This window comes from Triturus cristatus, chromosome 8 (genome assembly GCF_964204655.1).
Source record: "Triturus cristatus chromosome 8, aTriCri1.1, whole genome shotgun sequence".
NCBI classification, from domain to species: domain Eukaryota; kingdom Metazoa; phylum Chordata; class Amphibia; order Caudata; family Salamandridae; genus Triturus; species Triturus cristatus.
Genome location: NC_140591.1, coordinates 1,260,867,767 through 1,260,892,375, shown reverse-complemented (window position 1 = coordinate 1,260,892,375; position 24,609 = coordinate 1,260,867,767). Strand labels below are relative to the sequence as shown.

The following is a 24,609-nucleotide window of genomic DNA, read 5'->3' as shown; positions in this document are numbered from 1 at the left end:
GCTAAGAGAATATGGGGCTGGGAGCTTGTCAAACACGAACTCCACAGCTCCATAATGGCAGCACTGAAGACTGAGAAGTTTGGTATCAAACTGCTCAGCACATTAAAGCCACACTGATGCCAGTGTGTGATTTAATGTACAAAGCACCACAGAGGGCATCTTAGAGAGGCCCCCTGAATCCTAAACCTACAATCCACGTCTGTTCTGAGGCTGCCTAGGCTGCCACACAGCAGACATGTTGCTGGACCCCTGGGTAGGAGAGCCCCTGCTCTCCTGGGTCTGCAACAATGCACATCCTGGGCGAGGTGCTAACTCTCCTGCCCCAGGATGGGCAGGGGGAAGCTTCAAAGGCATTCCGCCTCTGTGAGCTTCCCCAGGCCACTGCAACCCCCCACTCTGGTGGGAAGCTTGGCCGGAAACCCCAGATAAGGACAGGGGATGTGCCAGCCTGCCAACCCCACCCCTCAGGTGGGGGAGGCGAGGTGAAGCAGATCTCCGGGCTCTCGCCATCTTGAAGATGGGAAGCCCTGCCCAATCAGGACTAGGCTCCTGCCCCCCTCCCACAGGAGAGAGGCAGGATAGGGGGTGTACCCACCCCAGGACAGGGACCCATTGGCCCCTGCCCTTCACCTACCAGTAACGCCCCGAAATCTAGTATTTAGGGGCACCCTGAACCTTCCTTCCCCAGATCCCAGATTCGAAACTACAAGAAGAGCAAGGAGAACAAAGACCTGCCCTGCAGCTGCTAAAAAGAGGAAGACACCAACTGCTTTGGCCCCAGCCCTACCAGCCTGTCGACCCTCGATCCTGCTCCAGCGCGGAATCTCTTGTGGCCAGCAACCTCAGAAACCCCGGAGGACCTGGCTACCTTTGAACTCTGATTCCCTGGGACTCCCATGAGCAGAGGCTCTACTCAGAACCTACCTTTCACCCCTGGCAGCAGCCCGGAACCGCGATCCCAGGCCACTCTGCAGCAGCCAAGCCTGGTCGGTGCCGGAGTGAACTAAACCCACGAGGACGACCCCACGGCGACTGTGACCCCGAGTCCGGCACCCAAGGACCCCCCTCGACAATCCTGAAGAAGCCTGCAGCCTCAGAACAGTGTGCCACCCCAACCGAGATCAACAGAGGGTAAGATTTTCCGACACCAAAAGGCACCCCTGCACCCGGCGCCCCACGGCCCTCTGTTTCCAATCCCGGGGTACCTACCTAACCTCTAACTACCCAACTTACCTCTCGAAGTGGTGGTGGCACCTGAAGAGTCCTCGTCCCCGAGCTTGCAGCCTTTTTCCAAACCGGAGATTTCCCATTGAAATCCATTGAGCGCCCGAAGGCTCAAAAGCACTCTGCACCCAGCCGCCCGAGTGGCCCTGGCAGTGAAAACTCTACACCTACCTACTTCCCCACTTGCCCTGAGTAAGTGACCAGGAACCCAGCTCCCACAGCTGTGTGGCTTGCCAGACAGCAGCCACCAAACAAGGCCCCCCTATCCCTCATAGGATAACATTGGGCCTAACTCTCTCTGCACCCGGCCGCCCTAGAGCCGCTGAGGGTGAACCAACTGTACCTACCTGACCCTGGGAGACCCCCGAGTCTGTGCCCAGAACCTCAACTCTGCCAGTCGAGTACTTACCCTTAAACCTCATAGGGTAACATTGGCTGTCTTTTTCCTGAAATTTCTTCTAAGTGTGGACTTTTCAAATCTTCAAATATTCACCAAAAACCATCCGAGTGACAAAAACGACTTTACTCACCTGCTCTTAGGTGAGCTCCCAGTGCTGGATCTTGGTGCCCAGCACTGACTCTGAAAAGTACCCACAACTATACTTACCTTTAACTCATTTTTCTTCCATAGGAAACCATTGACTGTTTTTCTGTGAAATTTCTTCTAAGTGTTGATTTCTGCAATTTCTAAATATTCTTCAAAAATCGTATAACATCTGAAAACGTAATTATTTACCTGTTTTGGATAAAGGTCCCAGTACTGAGTCTAGGCACCCAGTACTGGATTACAAAAGTAACGATAACCTACTGTACCTATAACCTGAATTTTCTTCCATAGGGAATCATTGATTGTTTTGCTCTGAAATATTTTCTAAGTGTTAACTTTTAAAATAGCTAAATATTAGTTAAAAATCATTACAGTACCAAAGTCGACTTTCATCAACTGATTCTGAGAACTGACCCAGGACTGAATCTAGGATCCAGTCTTGGAATTACAAAAGTAATCTAAAAGATAATCTGTTACAATAACTTGAATTTATCATTGAGCTCAATGTATTGTGTTTAGAAATAGAGTTGCCTACTGCAACTACTTGTAACTGTTTACTAAAAAGTCTATTGCATATACAAAAGTATTTTTATGAAACATCTGTCGAGAAAGTATATTTTAATTCCAAGTGTTGGTTCTAAAATAAAAAGCATATCTTTTTTATATACAAACCATTGGCCTAGAGTTCAGTTATTGAGTGTGTGGAACTTTTTGCTGACTGAGTGTGTACAACAAATGCTTTACACTGTCCTCTGGTACTGCCTTACTGCTCGACCAAGCTACCACTTTAGAGAGTAAGGTTATATCTAACTTTAACCTCTGTCAAACCCTGGGGGACTGTGGACTCTGTACACCCTGTACCTATTAGGGAACAGTATATACAGAGCCACTTTCTCACACTATGCCCATGACAAAACCAATGGCAATTCAAATAACCAAAGCCTTTAATGGTCTACAGTCTTACTGTCAAATCATCCCTCCTCTCTTGAATTTTTGATTCATCCAGGCACCCCAGGATCTTATGTCCCTTGTTTTTTTCATTTTATATTACAAATTATTATTCAAACTACAGTCTATCATAATAAAAGGTTAGTGCCTTGGTTACAATTTTGCCTCTATGTAAATATTTATTTGGAATAGCATTTCCTTCATAAAAATGTAATATGTATTTAGTTGTGCTAATATAGGGTGGGTGTCAGATCTGATGAGTGGAAGGCAGGGAGCGGAGTAGTGCCACGCTTTGACTTTTTAGGTACCGACAATTTGCTTTCTACCATAAATGTATGGAATTTATAGAAATATATGCAACACTAAAAAACTATGCAATGCATGCTCAAGAGACCGTGGGAAGCAACATAAAACAACTCACTTATATACAAAACAGTTTGTTAGAAGGGCAAAGGGTTTCTCCTGAAGAATTAGGTTGTTAAATCATTCTAAAAATATTAAACAAAACTACTACTGACTCCTTAAAAGAAGACAGATAAGAAAATTGCAAAAAATAATTCGACCGACACAATTTGTAAATTTGCAGATATGGAGTGTGTAGCAATCAGTCTTCAGTGAAAAAAAAGGAACAAAACTAAAATAAGGACATTCCAAAAATAGGTTGATGAAATAACAGATATTCAGAACAATTATGAGCCATTTTTTCTTGAACACTATTGAAAGTGAACCCAAGCTCAGTATGAGAACATTTCATTGGGGATTACATCACAAGTCTACTTAAAATGAATGGAATTACATGAAACACAAACTTGAGCAAAATGCCACCTGAAGTTAAACAAAGACTACACTCCCTTAAATGAATACAAATACAGAGAATTAATCATGCTTTGCAATACATTAAATGTTTAAAATTAACTATAAAAAACTGAATATTCATTCCCTTGTTGAAATCCATAATAAAAATTTGAATTTGTGAATTTTCCACTATTTAGTATCATAAACTCACAATGAGATTAAACAGAAAAGCTACTCTGGGAAGTGGCTTGTGCCCAGAAAAAGTGTGAGTCACTCGGGGAAAGATGATGCGTCCTTGCTTGTTGCTGAGCTGCTTTCATGTTGCCAAACTGGGATCTGCCAATGTAGGAAGCGGACTGTATAAACTGTACCAAAGTACAGTGGAACCCCAAAGGTAGGCAGAGGTAAAAGTAGATTGAATATGCTACTTACCAGTATGCATCTGTTCTTGGCATGTAGGGCTGCTGACATTCATATCTGTGCATAGATCGCCGCCTAGTGTTGGGTCCGGATGATTGCACATTGTTGTCCTGGAAGAGTCTTCGAAGTATCATGAGATAGGTGACTCCTCCCCTGGACCACAGTGCGCATGGGCATCCTCTCCATCCTTAGATTGTTTTTCGCCATTGTGGCAGTGATGAACAAGTTACTTACCTTCGGTAACGATGTATCTGTAAGAAACATTAGTTAGTTAGATTCCTCACCTTAGAATATCCCCAGGCGTCAGACTGGATCCGGAAGATTTTTCGCCAGCAATACCCCTTGCGCGTCGCTAGGCGTCGTCTGCGGCTCCGCGTCCGTCGTCGGCGTCGTGCGCCGGGATGACGTCGGAGTACTTAGACGCCGCCCTCGCGCGCTGACGTCAGTTCTTGTACATAGCCTTCCGCGCCAGGAACGCAGAGCCATGCAAAGACCGACACTGGTGCCAAAAATAAAATCTAGGGGCCTGAAAGGACAACCTTAACCCTAGATGTCAGTTCGCAGAACGGGGAGGATGGGTGGGTCGGTGAGGAATCTAACTAACTAATGTTTCTTACAGATACATCGTTACCGAAGGTAAGTAACTTGTTCATCTGAAAGAAACACGTTAGTTAGATTCCTCACCTTAGAATAGATACCCAAGCAATACCATCCCCGGTGGTGGGTCTGCGAACCAAGATCACACCAGAAAGTCCTGGAGGACAGAACGGCCAAAGAAGCCATCCCTCCGGACTTGGCTGTCAAGGCAATAATGCCTGGCAAACGTGTGTAGCGAAGCCCACGTCGCCGCCTGACAGATGTCCTGCAAAGGGACTCCCCGTCCCAAGGCAGTAGTAGCCGCCGTGGCCCGAGTAGAATGGGCGCGCAGCCCAACAGGAGGGTCCTTTTTAGCCAAGGAATAGCAAATTTTTATACACAAAACGACCCACCGAGAGATGGTCCGTTTGTGCACAGCTTTCCCCTTCTTAGCGCCCACGTACCCAACAAAAAGCTGGTCGTCCACCCGGAACTGTTTTGTGCGGTCCAGATAAAAGGAGAGCGCACGTTTTGGGTCCAGACGGTGGAGCCTCTCTTCCTCTTTGGAAGGATGCGGAGGCGGAAAGAAGGTGGGCAAGGTGACAGACTGCCCAAGGTGAAATGGAGTCACCACTTTAGGAAGAAAGGAAGGACGAGGCCGAAGGACAACCTTGTCCGGATGAACAGACAGAAAAGGAGGCTTTGAAGATAAAGCCTGGAGCTCACTCACCCGTCTAGCCGAGGTGATGGCTACCAGAATAGCAGTCTTAAGAGTCAGAAGACGAAGGGGACAATTGTGAAGAGGCTCGAAGGGAGCGCACATCAAGAATGTCAAGACCAGATTCAAGTCCCACTGAGGCATTACAAAAGGGACAGGAGGGAACGTGTGTGTAATGCCTTTGAGAAAGCGTGTAACCACAGGGGACTTGAAAAGAGAAGGCTGATCAGGAAGCCGCAAGAAGGCGGAGATGGCAGCAAGATAACCTTTCAGGGTGCCCAGGGCAGAGCCCTACCGGGCCAGAGAAAGAAGAAAGAGGAGAACCTCAGAAAGAGGGGCGGAAAGGGGATCCACAGCCTTTGCTGTGCACCATGCCACAAATTTGTTCCACCGGCAGGCGTATACCGACTTTGTGGAGGGACGCCTGGCTGCCAGAATGATATCACAGACTTCAGGAGGCAAGTCAAATGGCATCAACTGCCGCCGCTCAATCTCCACGCATGGAGGTGGAGGCTGGACAGGTTCGGGTGGAGGACCGTCCCCTGCTGCTGTGACAGAAGATCCTCCCGAAGGGGCAGACGTATCGGGGGATCGGTCAACATACTGAGTAGCTCGGGATACCAGTATCTTCGTGCCCAATCCGGAGCCACCAAGATGACTTGGGCCCGGTCGTGCCTGATCTTCTTCAGCACTCTGGGCAGAAGTGGTATAGGCGGAAAGGCGTACAACAGACCGCAACTCCACTCGTGACGAAAAGCGTCGCCGAGCGAGTGCCGCCTTGGAAATTCCAACGTGCAGAAATGCTGACATTGCGCGTTCTCTTCGGTGGCGAATAGATCTAACCAAGGCTCTCCCCACTGCTGAAAGAGACCTTGCGCCACTTCGGAGTTCAGACGCCATTCGTGATCCATCATGCACCGGCGGCTGAGTTCGTCTGCTCTGGCGTTCAGAGAGCCCGCCAGATGTTGAACCACTAGGGTGACGCCCTGGTGTTCCAGCCATGTCCAGAGGCGCAGAGCCTCCTGACAAAGGGTCCACGACCCCACCCCGCCCTGTTTGTGCAATACCACATGGCGGTGGGGTTGTCCGTGAACACCTGCACGACACTGCCCCTGACAGAGGGAAGGAAGGCTTTCAGTGCAAGCCGGATCGCTCTCAACTCCAACAGGTTGATGTGGAGACGAGACTCCGCCGGAGACCAGAGGCCTCTGATCTCCGCCTCTCCCATATGGCCACCCCATCCCAGGAGGGACGCATCCGTCACTACGACATGCTCCGGTTGGGGAAGGGAGAGGCTCTTGCCCTTGACCCACTCGCGGTCCGTGAGCCACCACTGCAACTGCTGTGCAGTGCCCTCCGAGATCAAGACATGGTCGGACAGGTTGCCGTGATGCTGGGCCCACTGAAACTTCAGGTCCCACTGCAGAGCCCGCATGCGCCGCCTGGCGTGATGCACTAGTAGGATGCAGGAGGCCATCAGCCCCAGAAGCCGCAACACTAGCCTGACCGAAACCCGGGATAGAGGCCGAAAGATGGGAATCAGGGCCTGTATATCCCGGACCCGCTGTTCCGGTGGATGGACCCGGAACTGCGCCGAATCGAGAACCGCTCCGATGAAGAGGAGCTTCTGAGAGGGACTCAGGTGTGACTTCGGCACGTTGATGGAAAACCCCAGCAAATGCAGGAGATCCGCCGTAGTCTGGAGGTGGGAGACGACTGCCTGGGGCGAGCCCGCCTTCAACAACCAGTCGTCGAGATAGGGGAAGACTGGAACCCCTGATCTGCGCAGATGAGCTGCGACCACCGCCATCACTTTCGTGAACACCCGAGGGGCACTGGTGAGGCCGAAGGGGAGCACGGTAAACTGAAAGTGCTCTTGGCCCACCGTGAACCGCAGGTAACGCCGGTGGGCCGGCAGGACGGGGATATGGAAATATGCGTCCTGCAAGTCCAACGCTACCATCCAGTCTCCAGGGTCTAGGGCAGCTAAAACCTGAGCCAACGTTAGCATCTTGAACCTTTCCTTTCGGAGGAAGGCATTGACGTTCCGGAGGTCCAAGATAGGGCGTAGGCCCCCCTTGCCCTTCTTGGGAACCAGAAAGTAGTGGGAATAACAACCACGACCTACTTCTGGACTCGGAACGCGGTCGACGGGCCCCCTTGGCCAAGAGAGCCGAAACTTCCTCGCGGAGAAGATTCAAATGATCCCCCGAGATACGGTGGTGCTGCGGTGGCATGGCTGGAGGGGTCGTCTCGAAGGGGAGGGAGTAGCCCCTTCGGACGATTTGCAGCACCCACCTGTCCGATGTTATGGACCGCCAGTGGAGCAGGTGATGGCGAACTCTGCCGCCCACTGGCGTGGTATGGGCCTGAAAGCTCGGACTAGGAGGGCTTTGAGGCGGATGCTGCCGGGGTGGAAGTGGGCTGACCACGTCGGCCTCCATTTCCGCCACGGCGGAAACCACGTCCGTGCGCAGGTTGGTTCTGCGGCTGGTGGCTTTGCGGACGTGAGGAGGCGCCCCTTCCTTGGCCACGAAAGGGGCGAAAAGCGGAGGTGTGCGCCCGCGGAGCCGAGAGGCCCAAGGACTTGGCCGTAGCCCGGGAGTCCTTAAAGCGGTTCAGCGCACTGTCCGCCTTCTCACCAAACAGGCGAGTGCCATCAAAGGGCATGTCCATGAGGGTGTTCTGGACATCCCCGGAAAATGACGTGGACTGCATCCAGGCGTGGCAGCGGAGCGCCACCGTGGTGGAAATCGCCCTACCCAGCGAGTCCGTGGTGTCAAGCCCACATCGTATGGCGTGCCGTGCTGCATCCCTCCCATCGGCCAAAGCCTGGTTAAGACGTGTCCGGACCTCCTCCGGACACAGGGGCAGCACGTCCTCCACCGTATCCCACAGGGAATGGGAATAACGGTCCAAGAGACAGGCGGTATTCAAGGACCGCAGGCCCAAACTAAGGGACGAGAACAGTTTCTTGCCAAACTGCTCGAGTCTCTTGGAATCCCGGTCCGGCGGAGCGGTCGGGAAGGAGGATTGGGAGGTAGAGGCCTGGATAACCAGACTCTCGGGGGTGGGGTGTTGGGACAGGAAACTGGGGTCGCCCGGAGCAGGGCGGTGGCGCCTGGCAACGTTCCTATCCACAGGAGGGACTGTGGAGGGCTTGGACCAGGTGCCCTGCAGAACGTCAGTGAGGGCCTCATTGAACGGCAGCAGAGGCTCAGTGGAGCTTGCTGAGGTTTGAAGCACCTCAGTGAGGATGTTAGTCCTCACAGCCACGGCAGGCAACTCGAGCCCAAGGGCCTCGGCCGCCTTGCGCAGCACCACAGAAAATGCTGCACCCTCCTCCGAAGCCACGGTCGGAGGAGAAGTGAATCCAGTGTCTGGCGAGGTGTCCAGCCCACTGGCCTCCCCCAGTTCATCTGCCCAGTCCTGAGAAAGCTGTGACTGAACAGCCATAGGGTCCTCGAACCCTTCCCAGTCGCCCCCTTCTTCCGATTCCTGATAAACAGGAGAAACGATCGGAACCGGACTGTAGAGATGGTAGGACTCAAGCGGCGTCGGATGCGGCGTCGGTCGACGCCGTTGCGGCGCCGGGTCCGGAGGAGGGCTAAACTGGGGCGGTGTCGGCGCCAAAGGCGTCGGCGGCGCCGGAGGTGTAGGAGTGTGCGCCGGCGGCGGCGTCGGTGGTTCAGTCGCCGGCGCCGGTGGAGGAGTGACTAGGTCAACCGGCGGCGACGGGGGCCCAGGCATAGGCCCCGCGGGGACCTGCGGCGTCGAGACCGGAGCCGCCGGCAGGCGAGGTCGCCCAGTGGAGTCCGCGGGGCCCGAAGGCGCGCCAGCGGGCGTCGACGGCGGGGCCAGGCTCCTCATGGCCGAGAGGAAGGCACTGATCTCCGCCGGCGCCGCGTCAGTCCCAGGGACCGGAAGGTATGGGGGCGGAGCCGCGGGGGTGGAACCACTCTGACCCTCGGCCAAGTCGCGCGACCGGCGAGGGGAGTCCGAAGAGCGGTGTCGCCTCTTGGACTTCTTTGAGCGTTTGGACTTACCCGACGACTTGGAGCCGGACGATCGATGGCGTCGGCTAGGGCTCCGCGAGCGATCCTTGGACCTCCTCCTGGACCGGAATCGCGCACGACGCGGAGCCGAGTGGCGAAGCTCGAGAAGCTTGCGGGACCGCTCCCGCCTAGCCTTCGAAGTCAGGGCCTGGCAGTCGTTGCACGACTCCGCGTCGTGGTCGGGGCCTAAACAGTAGAGGCACCGGCGGTGGTGATCGGTCACCGACATCAGTCGATGGCAATCCTCGCAAGCCTTGAACCCAGGCATCCTACCGGCACCAGATGTCGACAGACAAGGATCAAAAATGATCAAAAAGATTTAGTCAAAAAAGACTAAAAGGGGTAGCTCTCCCGGATCTGCGCTTACTGGCGCGGAAAAAAGAAGAACTGACGTCAGCGCGCGAGGGCGGCGTCTAAGTACTCCGACGTCATCCCGGCGCACGACGCCGACGACGGACGCGGAGCCGCAGACGACGCCTAGCGACGCGCAAGGGGTATTGCTGACGAAAAATCTTCCGGATCCAGTCTGACGCCTGGGGATATTCTAAGGTGAGGAATCTAACTAACGTGTTTCTTTCAGATGGAGTAGATACAGTAAGTGATGACCATGCTATATAGTAATTCTGAGTGCTGCAGCCGCTACAGGCGCCGGGGAGGAGGGTGGGCGATATGAATGTCAGCAGCCCTACATGCCAAGAACAGATGCATACTGGTAAGTAGCATATTCAGTTCGAGGCATGTGGGCTGCTGAATTCATATCTGTGCATAGAATACATAGCAGTTCCTCCATTAGCGGCGGCTACCCGTGCCAGCTCCAGCAGTCTGAAAAAGAGTTTTGAGAACAGCCTGTCCTACAGCTGCCTGCTGTTTTGAGTGTACATCTACACAGTAGTGTTTGGTAAATGTATGTATAGTGGACCATGTGGCTGCTCTACATAATTCCTGTAAAGGAATGTTTCCTAGGAAAGCCATGGACGCCCCTAACTTTCGTGTTGAGTGGGCTCGTGGGGGAATCGTTAATGTGCGTTTAGCTTTTTGATAGCAAATTTGAATACATTTAACGATCCATCTGGCTATCCCTGCTTTGGAAATAGCGTTGCCCTTGTGTTGTGGAGAAAAGGCAACATAAAGTTGTTTTGTTTTCCTAAAGTCCTTAGTTCTGTCTATATAGTACATGAGGGCCCTCTTTACATCTAGTGTATGGAGCATTCTCTCTGCGACATTTTGTGGATTTTGAAAGAAAACAGGAAGTTCAATAGTTTGATTCATGTGGAACTGCGATATCACTTTGGGCATGAATTTGGGGTTGGTACGTAGTACAACCCTGTTTGCGTGAACCTGTATGAATGGCTCTTGAATGGTTAGTGCCTGGAGCTCACTAACTCTTCTTAATGAAGTGATTGCCACTAAGAAAGCTACTTTCCAGGTGAGGAATTGAATCTCACATGAATGGAGAGGTTCAAAGGGTGGACCCATTAATCTGGTGAGGACTAAATTGAGGTTCCACACCGGTGCCGGTGGGTATCTTGGGGGAAGTACTTGTTTGAGTCCCTCCAAGAAGGCTTTGATGGCAGGCACTCTGAATAAAGAGAGGTGCTGCCTGTTTTGGAGATAGGCTGCTATCGCGGTTAAATGGATACGTATTGAGTTGTATGCCAGATTGCATCGGTATAAGTGTAAGAGATAACAGATGATGTTTTGAATGGATGCGTCCAGCGGGTTAATGTCATTGTTGTTGCAGTAAATGACAAACCTTTTCCATTTAGCCGCATAGCAAGCTCTAGTAGTGGGTCTCCTGGCCTCCTTGATGATATCCATACAGTCAGGTGGCAGGTTTAGGTAGCCAAACTCTAAGACTTCAGGAGCCAGATTGCCAGGTTCAGCTGTTGCGGATCTGGGTGCTGAATCTCGCCATGGTTCTGCGTTAAAAGTGCGGGTTTGATCCGCAGCCTTTGATGCGGCACCACGGAAAGTTCTAGAAAGGTGGTGTACCATGGTTGGCGCGCCCATGTGGGAGCAACTAGGATGAGTGTCAGTGAGTGTTGTCGCAGTTTGCGGGCCACTAGAGGTATTAATGGCGCTGGGCAAATCTGCCGGACCAGTTCATCCATATCGCATTGCCCTGTGACTGTGGATGTGGATGTGGGAACCTGGCGGCAAAGCTTTGGCATTTTGCGTTTACGTTTGTGGCGAATAGGTCTCTCTCTGGATGACCCCACTGTTGGAAGTACGGTTGGAGAACTAACGGATGTAGCTCCCACTCGTGCATCTGGTGGCTGTGTCTGCTGAGCAGATCCGCCATCTGGTTGTCTTTGCCGGGGAGGTGTTCCGCTATGAGGAATATGTTCCTCTGAATGGCCCACTTCCACATGCTCTGAGCCAGATGAGACAACTGTGGAGAGTGTGCTCCTCCCTGCTTCTGTATGTAGTACATGGCAGTCATGTTATCCGTCCGGATCAACACGACTTTGTTGCACAAGTGTACTTTGAATGCCTTCATCGCTAGGAAGATTGCCATCAGTTCCAGAACGTTGATGTGCATCTTCTTTTGTTGCGTTGTCCATAGTCCCTGCACTGTGTAAGTGAGTACATGAGCTCCCCAACTCTGTAGAGAGGCGTCCGCTGTCAGTATTATTTGTGGAACAGGCTCTTGGAACGGTCGGCCCTTGCAAAGGTTTTGTGGATTCCACCAATGCACAGAGTTGTATGCCCGACCGCTCACCAACACTAGGTCTTTTAATTGGCCGTGAGCCTGATTCCATTGACGTGCCAAGCACTCCTGAAGCGGGCACATATGTAGTCTCGCGTGCGGGACTATGAAAATACAGGAGGCCATCATGCCTATCAACTGCATGAACACTCGCGCAGGAAGGGAGTGTTGAGGTTTGAACTTTGAGATCAGCAGTTGTATGCGGTTGATCCTCACTAAATTTGGCTGAGCTGTGGCTGCCAGAGTGTTTATGGTCGCGCCCAGGTACTGTCGTACGTGTGTGGGTTGGAGATGTGATTTTGGGTAATTTAGTGAGAATCCCAGACTGTGAAGAAGGTGAATGGTGAGGGACATGTGGCTGGCACATTGCTGGGCCGACTTTGCCTGAACAAGCCAGTCGTCCAGGTAAGGGAAGACGTGAATGTGTTGTCTCCGTACATGTGCCGCCACTGTTGCTAGGCACTTGGTAAAGACCCTGGGTGCTGTTGTTACTCCGAAGGGGAGAACTTTGAACTGATAGTGATGGCCTTGAATAGTGAACCTGAGATATTCTGTGTGAAGGGTGTATGGGTATGTGGAAATACGCATCTTTTAGGTCCAGTGTGGCTAGGAAGTCTCCCTGACTGAGTAGCGGGAGAACCTGCTGTAGGGTGAGCATATGGATATGCTCTGAGAGAATGTATTGGTTGAGGGGTCTCAGGTCTAGTATAGGTCTGAGCGACCCGTCATTTTTTGGGATTAAGAAGTACAGAGAGTACACCCCTGTCCCCTGCTGGTTGACGGGCACGACCTCTATTGCACCTTTTTGCAGCATACTTAGTACTTCCTGCTGCAATAATGCCAAGTGCTCTACGGACATAGGACGGTGCTTTGGCGGTATGTTGGGTGGAGTGGACGTTAATTCGAGACAGTAACCGTGTTGGATAATGTCCCTGACCCACCTGTCTGTGGTGATGGTTTTCCATGCTGACAGGAACTGTTGGAGTCTCCCCCCGACAGGTGTTATGTGGTCGGGGGGCAGGGAGAGGGCATCACTGTTTGTTTTTGGGGGAGGACCTGGTGTTGCCGTAACCACGTCCTCTGCCCTTGGTGCTGGATCCACGATATCCACCTCTGTTGGTTTTATCATAGGTACTTTGTGTGCCCCCTTTAGTGTACTGCTGCTGTGACCCCTGACCTCTAGCTGCTCCTCTATTCCCGGGGCGACGAAAGGAGCCACTACGAAACTGCTGCGTCTGCAGAGCCCCCATTGATTTCGCAGTGTCAGTGTCTTTTTTAATTTTCTCGAGGGTAGTGTCAACTTCAGGGCCAAATAAATAGTCTGGGTTGACCGGTTGATTCAGGATATTGTTCTGAATCTCTGGCTTGAAGCCTGAGATTCTCAACCATGCATGCCGTCTCAACATGACGCTTGTGTTGATTGCCCTCGCCGCTGTCGGCTGCATCCAGTGCGCACTTGATGGATGCATTGGTAAGGAGTTGTCCCTCTCTAATGAGGATCTCCGCTGCCTCTTTATATTCATCTGGCAAATGTTGGAGTAGTGATTCGAGTGTGTCGTAGTGGGACCTATCATAACGGGCCAGGAGTGCCTGTGTGTTTGCAATGCGCCAGATGTTCGCTGCTTGCGCTGCAATCCGTTTGCCTGATGTCTCCAGCACTTTGGACTCCTTGTCTGGGGGAGGAGCATCACCTGTTTGCGAGTGGGCTCTTTTGCGAGCATTAGCAACCACCATGCAGTCCAAAGGTAACTGACCGCTAATGTACATAGGGTCTCCGGGTGCAGGCTTGTACTTCTTTTCAATCCTGGGGTTTAGCACCCGTGCCCTGGTTGTTTCCTTAAAAATGTCTTTGGCAGGTTTGAGAACCCCTTTTAACATGGGTAGAGTCTTGACAGTTCTTTCGGAAGAGGCGAAAGTGTCCACCAAGAAGTCTTCTTCAACAGTGTCAGAATGGAGTTCCACTTCATGATTGGCAGCAGCCCGTTCTATGAGGGCATTAAAGGCAGCAGTGTCCTCTGTGGGAGATGTCTTTATGTTATAAAGCTGCGTATCATGGGTATCTGGTGCGGTACCCTGGTCTGTGGGGTCATCCCATGCCTGATCTGGGTCTTGCAGGTGATCATAAGGATCGATATCCCCAGGGTAGGTGGTATCATCCCCTACATAGTCCTCTACTGCGTCTGCCTCTGAAGGCGTCGGAGAAAAGGACGGTGGATCCTGATGGAAGGGTTGAAAGTGTTCATGAAGCACTGGCTCTGACCCTGCCGGCAATTTGTGTTTGAGAGGAATTTTATAGGGGTCCAATCCCCTCTCTGGCGTGATTTTCCGCTTGCAGAGCATCAGCCTGCCAGTGTTGGCGTCAATAAATTGTGGCTGTGAAGGCTCGAGATCTGTTTGTCCAGTGGCTGGGGACGGTGTCTGGCAGACACGTGTCCGAATCTCAAACAGTTTCGTCGCCGTGGGCGGCGGCAACCAAAACGTGATGTTGGTCGGCGCCGAGGGTGCTTTGGAAGCCTTGTGCGTGTCGGGACCCGACGTAGAGTGGAGGGCTGCCCGTTCTCGGATGCGTTGCAACGATGCCGAGACCTGTTGCACGATGAACGCAGACGGCTCTTTGGAACCGGTCGGCACCTTGGAGGTAGGCGTCGAAGCGGCCCCCGACTTCTTTGCAGTCATGGGGTCATCGATCCGAAGGGAGGTATCGACGCTCGTTGGAGTCGATGACTTGGCAGGCGCCGCCGTCTTAGACGTCGACGTAGACGGGGTGGCCACCTTGACTTTGGTGGTTGGGGCCGATGTCTTCGGTGCCAGAGGCCGAGGCGCCTTGTGGGGTTCAAGGGCCTTCTTCTTTGGCTCGGCAACCGTATCCGCTGCGGTGAGCTCGGCACCGAAATCCCTTTTTGCGCGGTCGGAGCCGATGACCTTTGCCGGTGTCGAAGGAGTGGAGGGCTTCGAGGCCTTCGAGCCGATCACAACCAGTTTCACTTTCGGTTTCGATGGAACTGGTGCGATGGATGGTTTCGGTTTCGGTGAAGGGAACCCAGTCGTCTTCGACAATAATGGCTCTTGCGAAATGTTCGAGGCCGGGCCTGAAGGCGGGGCCGAAGAATCGTGAGATTGATCTCGGGTAAGGCCCGAAGGCGATCCCTCGACCTGAGCCTCATGACGACGTATTTTGTCGGCCTCCGTATCGACGGGTTGGCCTAGCTCCTCGCTGGAGCTATCTTCCTCGGCCCCAAAGGCCTCATCGTAGTCTCCTACCTCGTCGATGACTTCTTCTTTCTGAAAGATCACCTCATCGTCGTCTTCCGATCGGGAATCGTGTTCGGAAGCGGGGCTGGAGTCTACGTCTTCCACGCTCTCGGCGTCCTCGTCTTCGGTGCTAAAGATGTTGGCCGGGGCAGGCGCCGATTGCTGCGACTCCAATCTCGCCGCCCGTCGATTCCGGAGAGTCTTCTTTGAGCGGAATCGGGCACAGGCCATACATTTTGACTCATCGTGATCCGGTGAGAGACATTTGTTGCATACCGGGTGGACGTCGATGTGTGGGTATTTCGCGCGGCATAAAGGACACCTTTTGAACGGATCCGAAAAGCTGGAAGAAGGTGCTAAAGCACTAAAGAAACTATTCGATACCGAACGGGAACAGTACCGACGATAACTAAAGGCCTTTTGGCCTTAAACTGAAATTTCCTAACTTGAGCTAAGATAAGCACATCCGAACCCAATGGCGGGAAAAAACAATCCAAGGATGGAGAGGATGCCCATGCGCACTGTGGTCCAGGGGAGGAGTCACCTATCTCGTGATACTTCGAAGAGTCTTCCAGGACAACAATGTGCAATCATCCGGACCCAACACTAGGCGGCGATCTATGCACAGATATGAATTCAGCAGCCCACATGCCTCGAACAATACCGTACTCTCTATTTGTGGTAGTGTGGGCGAGCAGTAAGGCTTTATCAGAGGGTAGTGTTAAGCATTTGTTGCACACACTCAGGCAAGAAATGTCACACATTCAAAGACTGAACTCACACCAATTTCTTTGTATCAAAAATCTTACTTATTTATTTTATTTCTAGAACCAAGCCAAGCCTGGTGCAGGTAAGTGAAATAATACTTTGCTAAATCTTACGCAGTGATTTACAGTTGAATGCAGGTTCAAATCCTGTTGGTGGAATTACAGGTGAGCCAACAGTTTGACGTTACTTTTCAGCTACTTTACAGATTATTGTGTACAATACTTTTTAGATTACTTTTGAAGTTACTTTTGCTTATCAGTGTGATATTCATAGATATCACACTGAGACATTTCTTAGACTAAAGGTAGGTAATTCACTTTTGGTACATTTGCAGTTTCAGTGTTTCATACAAACCAACTCCACACAAAAGAATTCAAGGAAAAGCAGCCAATGCAATCCAATGGAAGGAAATTAAGTTAACAGTTTGCAGGTATGTATTTATTTATAGGAGTTGGTATTCTGGTGTTAGAACCAGGGTTCCCCTAGGGTCAAGGATGCACTCTCTCAACGCCCTCAGCAGCACTAGGGTGGTCGGGTGCAGAGTACTGAGGCCTAATGTTACCAAACTTCCCAATTTTCAGTAAAGCCATTATGGTGCTGTGGAGTTCGTAATAAACTTCCAGCACCATATACTCTTAATAGCATTACTGCACTTACAATGTCTAAGAATCGGTTTAGACACTGTAGGGGTATGGGCTCATGCACCTGTACCCTGACCATTGGAATAGTGCACTCAGCTAGAGGGGTGGCTGACCTATGCCAGGGCAATGGGTTGTAGGCATGACACACAGGGATGTGTGCCATGTCGACTATTCACTTTGTTCTGCACCAAAACACACAGGTGTGTGTGTGTGTGTTTTGCGCATGCGCAGAGCCTCTGAGGGTGGCACATTAAGCGCTGTAGCCTTTAGCGGCCTTCTCTGGCCACAGTGCCCTTGGTATCCATAGTATCTCTTACAAGGGACTTGCATGTTTCCAGAGAGTTGCCAATTTGGGATGCAAAGGTACAGTTTTGAGAAAGAACACATGCCATGGGAACCTGATTGGCAGGGACCCAGAGCACATCAAGTCAAAATGCATCAGAAAACTGGCAAAAAGGGGGGTTACAAGGGACTGACATGTGGCCAAAGAGTGCCAATTGGGTTTTGTATTAATGCAGTTTAAGGATAGAACATAGGCCCTGGGTACCTGGTTGGCAGGAACCCAGGGCACACTCAGTCAAAGTACATCAACAGTTTGGCAAAACGTGGAGACAACCATGCAAAAGGAGGGCACTTTCTTACAGCCCATGCTTCATCATAAAGGTAGAGAAGGATCAGCCCTCTGGCTCAAATACTCCTGGATCGAAATAATCTAGCACAATTTGTTTCTCCCAGCAAGACAGGGAAAATAAATACTTTGGCAGCCTGCTTTACCACACTGGAAAAGGAAGAAATGTTCTGTGATGGTCAAGTGTAAGGAAAAGAAATGGAAACCTTTTGCAAAGTCACAGGGGACGGTGGTATTCACCTTCCTCTTCCATTTCAGTGCCAGGACCTTTTTGTTCAGCATCTTTCTCAGCAGCTTTAAAAAAGGAGACAATCTCCTGAAAGCCCCAGAGATCATTTTCATTTAGGCATGCTCACATGAAAGGATGGAGTTAAATGTGTCAATGAGTGGCAATTTCAGAACAAGCACTGATGACTACTGTGTGGCTGAAGGAACAAACGGCTTCAAAAACACCACCAACCTGTTTAAAGTGAAGAGCCAATGTACCTGGTACCACATACTTCAATACAGAACCAGTTGTGGCCCGACAAACCAGCTAAGTAATAACTCTAGGCTGCCTGGACTACAGCATGGACCTCAAGCTCTGTTCCTATTGCAGAAGGGGGAGGCAAGCTTATTCAGAGCTTTAAGAAGATGGGATAAAGGTAGTTCAAGGCAAAAGAAACAGATACAAGGACATATGTAGACTGCTGCAGCTCACACCGAACCAGAATGGTGCTCACGTGAACCGGACTTCTTCTCTTTGTGCTATCAAGACAATTCACAATGTTCAGAATCATAGAAACAATTACAAGAAGCCGCCATCTTGGCGGGGAAACGGAAGTAGCTGTTCAGTCTTTTAGTGATCAATAGAATGTGGCCCCTTTCTCTTTTGCAGACTTGGGTAGTATGATCAAACACATTTTATAGGCACCACAATCATGGTCTGAACCCAAACAACAAATACAATTGCGGGGAGGTTTGGATACAGACCTCTAGAGCTTGACGACTCAGCTAGTCTTGCACCATGTTTAGAAAATGATAACCGGACAATGAAACAAGTCAGAAAAATAGGAGACCTCATAATTGGACACATCTTTTGTGCACTCTGAACTAATATAAGTGGAGTCCAACTCTATTTCTGTGCAACTTGCGCAGATCCAGTCTTAAAGCTGCTCTCTTCTTTAAACACCATACTTCACAAGTGTGGATATAGACTGAATGCCTATGTTTATTCAGTAAGAGCCATCTCTAGGCAGAAGTACCCACAGGGTGATTCTGGTCTGTGCATTGGATGAGGAGTTACAGAAGAGCTGCATCTCTTCAAAAAAAGGTTAAGAACATACATAATGTAGGAACAGGTTTGTGAAATTGAATGGGCCTTATCAACTAACCTACAGTAAAAGTGCCAAAACATTAAATACCCCCAGCTAAAAAAAAAGCAATACAACACTTACCTAATTTAAGAGCTCCAGCAAGGCCACGTATTACAGTAACAGGGTTATTTGGGTTCGTACAAAATTGATGCAATGGTGGAAAAAAAGCATCACGTTTACTCTCCAACTGCAAAATTATAAAAAAATGTATAGATTTTACAAGCGTGCAAACGATTTCTCAATCAATAGAAACACAGTAATACATATGTTAAACATTAAGGATTTTTCTCATTACCACTGTCCAAACATTCTATATGTTTTGGCAGACATTAATTTACAAGTTACTTACCTTCGGTAATGATATATCTGTAAGAAACATTAGTAGTGATAGATTCCTTACCTTAGAATTACCCCCAGACATCAGACTGGATCCGAAAAGTTTTTGTCAGCAGTACCCCTGCGCGTCGGAAGGTGGCGTCGAGCGGCTCCGCGTCCGTCGTTGGCTTCACAGTCGCCGAGATGGCGTTGTGGTAGCTGAGATGACATCGCGGCAGCTACTTAGACGCCGCCATCACGCGCTTACGTCATTTCTGTACACGACTTTCCGCGCCATGAACGCAGAGCCATGCAAGATACTGACCACTGGAGCCTTGAAACTAGGGACTTGAAAGGGATGACCTTAACCCTAGAAATCAGTTCACAGAACGGGGAGGATGGGTGGGGCAGTAGGAATCTATCACTATTAATGTTTCTTACAGATATATCGTTACCGAAGGTAAGCAACTTGTTCATCTGAAAGAAACACATAGCGATAGATTCCTTACCTTAGAATAGATAACCCAGCAATACCAACCCCGATGGTGGGTCTGCGAACCAAGATCACACCAGGAAGTCCCAGAGAACAGAACAGCCAAAGAAGCCGTCTCTCCGTACTTGGTTGTCCAGGCAGTAATGCTTAGTAAAAGTGTGCAGCGAGGCCCACGTAGCTGCCTGACAGATATCCTGCAAGGGTACACCACGTTCCAACGCCGTGGTTGCAGCAGTCGCCCTGGTGGAGTGGGCAGGCAGCCCCAACGGAGGCTCCTTCTTAGCCAAAGAATAACAGGCTTTAATACACAAGACGACCCATCGGGAGATAGTAAGCTTGTGTACGGCCATACCTTTCTTAGCGTCACCATAGCCAACAAAGAGCTGGTCATCCACCAGGATCTGTTGTGTGCATTCAGGTAAAATGAGAGCACACGTTTTGGTTCCAGACGGTGGAGCCTCTCTTCCTCTCTGGAGGGATGCGGAAAGAAGGTGGGCAAAGTGATGGTTTGCCCGATGTGAAAAGCAGTGACAACTTTTGGCAAAAAAGATGGACGGGTTCTGAGCACAACCTTGTCCAGATGGAGAGATAGAAAAGGAGGTTTACAAGAAAGAGCCTGGAGCTCACTCATTCTCCTAGCGGATGTGACGGCAACCAGGAAAGCAGTCTTTAAAGTCAATAGACGTAGAGGACAGTTGTGAAGAGGCTCAAAGGGAGCGCCCATCAAATATGTGAGAACCAGATTCAAGTCCGACTGCGGCATCACAAAAGGAATAGGAGGGAAAAGATGAGCAATGCCTTTGAGGAATCTATTTACAACAGGGGACTTGAAAAGAGAAGGCTGATCAGGGAGCCTGAGAAAGGCTGAAAAAGCAGAAAGGTAGCCCTTGATAGTGCCCAGAGCAGAGCCCTGCTGGGCCAAGGAAAGAAGGAACAAAAGTACTTCTGAAAGAGGGGCAGAAAGGGGATCCACAGCCTTTGCTGTGCACCATGAAACACATTTGTTCCACCTGCAGGTGTATACCAACTTAGTGGAGGGACGTCTGGCTGCCAGAATGACATCACAAACTTCGGGAGGCAAGTCGAAAAGAATCAAGGGCAGCCGCTCAATCTCCATGCCAGGTTAGGGTGGAGGACCGTCCCCTGCTGCTGCGACAGAAGATCCTCCCAAAGAGGCTGTCGGATCAAGGGATCGATAGTCATACGGAGTAGCTCGGTATACCATACTCTTCAAGCCCAGTCTGGAGCCACAAGAATAACTTGGGCCCGGTCGCGCCTGATCATCTTCAGCACTCTGGGCAGAAGTGGTATAGGTGAAAAGGCGTACAACAGACCGCAACTCCACTCGCGACTCAGTGTCGCCTAGCAAGTGCCACCTTGGAAATTCCAACGTGCAGAACTGCTGATATTGCGCGTTCTCTTCGGCGGCGAATAGATCTAACCAAGGCTCTCCCCACTGTTGAAAGTGACCTTGAGCCACGTCCGAGTGAAGACGCCATTTGTGATCCATCATGCACCTGTGGCTGAGTTTGTCTGTCCTGGCGTTCAGTGAACCTGCCAGGTGTTGAACTACCAGGGAAATGCCCTGATGTTCAGCCATGCCCAGAGGCGCAGAGCCTCCTGACATATGGTCCACGACCCCACCCGCCCTGTTTGTTGCAGTACCACATGGATGTGGTGTAGTCTGTGAACACCTGCACTGCCCTCCTTTTGACAGAGGGAAGGAATGCCTTCGGTGCAAGCCGAATCGCCCCGAAGCTCCAGAACGTTAATATGGAGCCGGGGCTCAGCCGGAGGCCAGAGGCCTCTGATCTCCGCCTCTCCCATGTGACCGCCCCATCCCAGGAGGGACGCATCAGTCACCACTGTGTGCTCCGGTTGGGGAAGGTAGAGGGATCTGCCATTGACCCAATGCCGGTTTGTGAGCCACCACTGCAACTGTCTTGCAGTGCCCTCCGAGATCTGGACTGACTAGGACAGGTTCTCCTGATGCTGCGCTCACTGTAACTGCAGAGTCCGCATATGCCATCTGACATGATCGACCAGCAGGATGCAGGAGGCCATGAGGCCATGAGGCCCAGCAGCCCCAGGGTCACCCTGACCGAAACCCAGGATAGAGGCCGAAAGATCGGAATCAGAGCCTGAATATCCCAGACTCGCTGCTCGGGAGGATAGACCCGAAAGAACGTTGTATCCAGAACCGCTCCGATGAAGAGGAGCTACTGAGTGGGAACCAGGTGCGACACATTGATGGAGAACCCCAGCAAATGCAGGAGGTAGGCCGTAGTCTGGAGGTGGGAGACTGCCTGGGGCGAGCCCACTTTCAACAACCAGTCGTCGAGATAGGGGAAGACTGGAACCCCTAATTGTGCGCATCTTGAACTTCTCCTTCCGAAATATGCGTCCTGCAGGTCCAACGCTACCATCCAGTCTCCAGGGTCAAGAGCAGACAAGACCTGAGCCAGAGTTAACATCTTGAACTTTTCCTTCCAGAGGAAGCAATGGACGTCCCGGAGGTCTAAGATAGGACGCAGGCCCTTGTCCTTCTTGGGCACCAGAAAGTAGTGAGAGTAGCAACCAAGGTCCTACATCTGGCGGAGGAACGCGCTCGATGGCCCCCTTGGCCAAGAGACCTACAACTTCCAGTTGAAGAAGTGCAAAGTGATCCCCCTGACAAGCGGTGGTACTGGGGCGGCATGGCATGGCATGGCTGGAGGGCTAGTCTCGAAGGGGAGGGAATAGCCCCTTGGGACTATTTGTAAAACCCACCTGTCTGTAGTGATGGTGCGCCAGTGGGGGAGGTGATGGCGAATCCTGCCGCCCACTGGCGTTTGATAGGCCTGAAAAACCGGACTAGGAAGGTTTGGAGGCAGTGGTGGCCGAGGTGGAGGTGGACTGACCCGCCCGCTGGCCCCCTGACCCACCTCGGCGGGTCCCAGGTCCGCGGCCGCGCTGGGATTGTTGCTGCGCAGGCCTGAGGCTCTGAAGCGAACATGTTGGGGCACCCCTTCTGTGGCCACGAAAGGAGCGAAAAGCAGAAGGCTGAGGAGGGCGAGTGGCCGAAAGGCCCTAGGACTTGGCCGTAGCCTGCGAGTCCATAAAACGCTCCTACGCACCATCTGCCTTGTTGCCAAAAAGGCGAATGCCATCAAAGGGCATGTCCATGAGAGTGTTCTGGATATCTCCAGAGAAACCAGTTGTCCACAGCCATGCGTGGCGGCGGAGCGCCACGGTCGTGGAAATCGCCCTGCCCAGCGAGTCGGCGGTGTCAAGGCCACAACGGATTGTGAACTTGGCTGCATCCCTCCCTTCAGCAATAGCTTGAGAGAGCACTGTCCGGGCCATCTCCAGACACCCAGGCAGCACTTGCGCCACCGTATCCCACATAGAGTGGGAATAACGGCCCATAAGGCATGCAGTGTTCACAGCCCACAGCCCTGAACTGGCAGAAGAAAAAAATCTTCTTCCCAAACTGTTCCAGTCTCTTGGATTCCCTGTCCGGGTGTGCAGTAGGGAATGCGCTCTGGGGCGTGGAGGCTTGGAAAACCAAGCTCTCAGGGGTGGGGTGCTGGGAAAGGAAGAGGGGGTCGCCCGAGGCCGGGCGATGGCGTCAGGCAACGTTCCTATCCACAGGAGCCCCTGTGTTGGGCCTGGACCAAGTGCCCAAAAGAACGCCTGAAAGTGCATCATTAAAAGGCAGCAGTGGCTCCGCAGAGGTAGCCACCGGCTGAAGCACTTCTGTCACGAGGTTAGTCCTGAAGGCCACTGTAGGGAGATAGAGGTGGAGGGCCTGGGCTGCCCTACGCAACACCACTACGTAACTTGCACCCTCCTCCGTAGCCACGTTAGGAGGAGTTAGCATGCCAAGGTCAGGAGATGTATCAAGACCACTGGCATCCCCCAGCTCCTCTGCCCAGTCCGGGTCATACTCACACTGAGCTGTGAGAGGGTCCTCAGATCCCTTCCAGTCCTCCCCCTTCCTCCGAAGGCTGATGTACAGGCCGAAAATAAGGAGGCTGGACATGGGGGTAGAAAGGCCCCATCGGCGTCGAGCGATGCCGTTCTGACACATTGTCCACATCGAGGATGAAACCGGGGACGTCGTCGTCTGGTGGCACGGACGACGTCAGAGGTGGTGCCGATGGGATCGACGTCGGTGGAGGTGTCACAAGGTCAACCGGCGTCTACCAGGATCCAGGCCTGGATCCTTGGGGGCCCTGCGGCGCTGGAGCCGCCAGCGATGCCGGAGCCCCCAACAGTTAAGGGCAAGGAACCCTAGTCGGGCCCGCGGGGCCCGAAGGCACACCAACGGGGCCCGACGGCCCAAAGAGGCAAGCCATGGCTGGCAGAAATTCCTGCAGCTGGGTCGGAGTCGCCGACGGACCCGGGAACGCAGACTGCGTAGGCTCCGCCGGAGCCGCGGACGAGGCACCACCCGCACCCTCAGCCGCGATGGGAAGCCGGAGAGCGATGGCGCTTCTTCGACTTCGAGTGCAAAGACTTCGATCCCGACGAACGATGGTGGTGGCTACGCGACCGGTCCCTCGACCTCCCACGGGACCGGGACCTTGAATGGCGCGGAGCAGGCTGACGAACTTCAAGCAACTTTTAGGACCAATCCCGCAAAGTCTTCTGCGCCATGGCCTGGCAGTCGGGGCACGACTCTGGGTCGTGGCCGCGCCCCAGGCAGTAGACATGTGGTGCGGGTCCGTCACAGACATCATGTTATGACAGTCCCCGCAAGACTTTAAGCCAGGCATCCCTACGGCACCAGGAATCGATCGACTCGAAAAATAGAGACAAAAAGCCTAAAAAAACTCAGTCAAAAAGTGATTGGGGGTACCGCTGTCTCCAGATCTGCGCTTGCTGGCGCAGAAAAAGAAAGAACTGACGTCAGCGCGCGAGGGCGGCGTTTAAGTAGCTGCCGCGACGTCTTCTCAGCGACCACAATGCAAACGATGGACGCGGAGCCGCACGACGACGCCTACTGACGCCCAGGGGTACTCCTGACGAAAACTTGCCGGATCCAGTCTCGACGCCTGGGGGTAATTCTAAGGTAAGGAATCTATCACTACGTGTTAATTTCAGATTTTCCCTGAATGTACTTGGGGTCCTTGGAAGAGGGTTTGTACTTCATTTCGACCCTTGGCGTCACCCCCTTGCT

General features: G+C 51.9%; 1 protein-coding gene across 3 annotated transcripts in view; it reads right to left on the bottom strand.

Moving 5' to 3' along the window:
- Positions 1-24,609, bottom strand: part of KDM6A (lysine demethylase 6A) — a 1,084,836-nt gene that overhangs the window by 412,931 nt on the left and 647,296 nt on the right. For all 3 annotated transcript variants that reach the window (XM_085622961.1, XM_085622962.1, XM_085622963.1), the window contains one exon: positions 18,719-18,824. In XM_085622961.1, the coding sequence (XP_085479087.1) occupies positions 18,719-18,824 (106 nt within the window). The remainder of the gene's footprint in view (positions 1-18,718; positions 18,825-24,609) is intronic.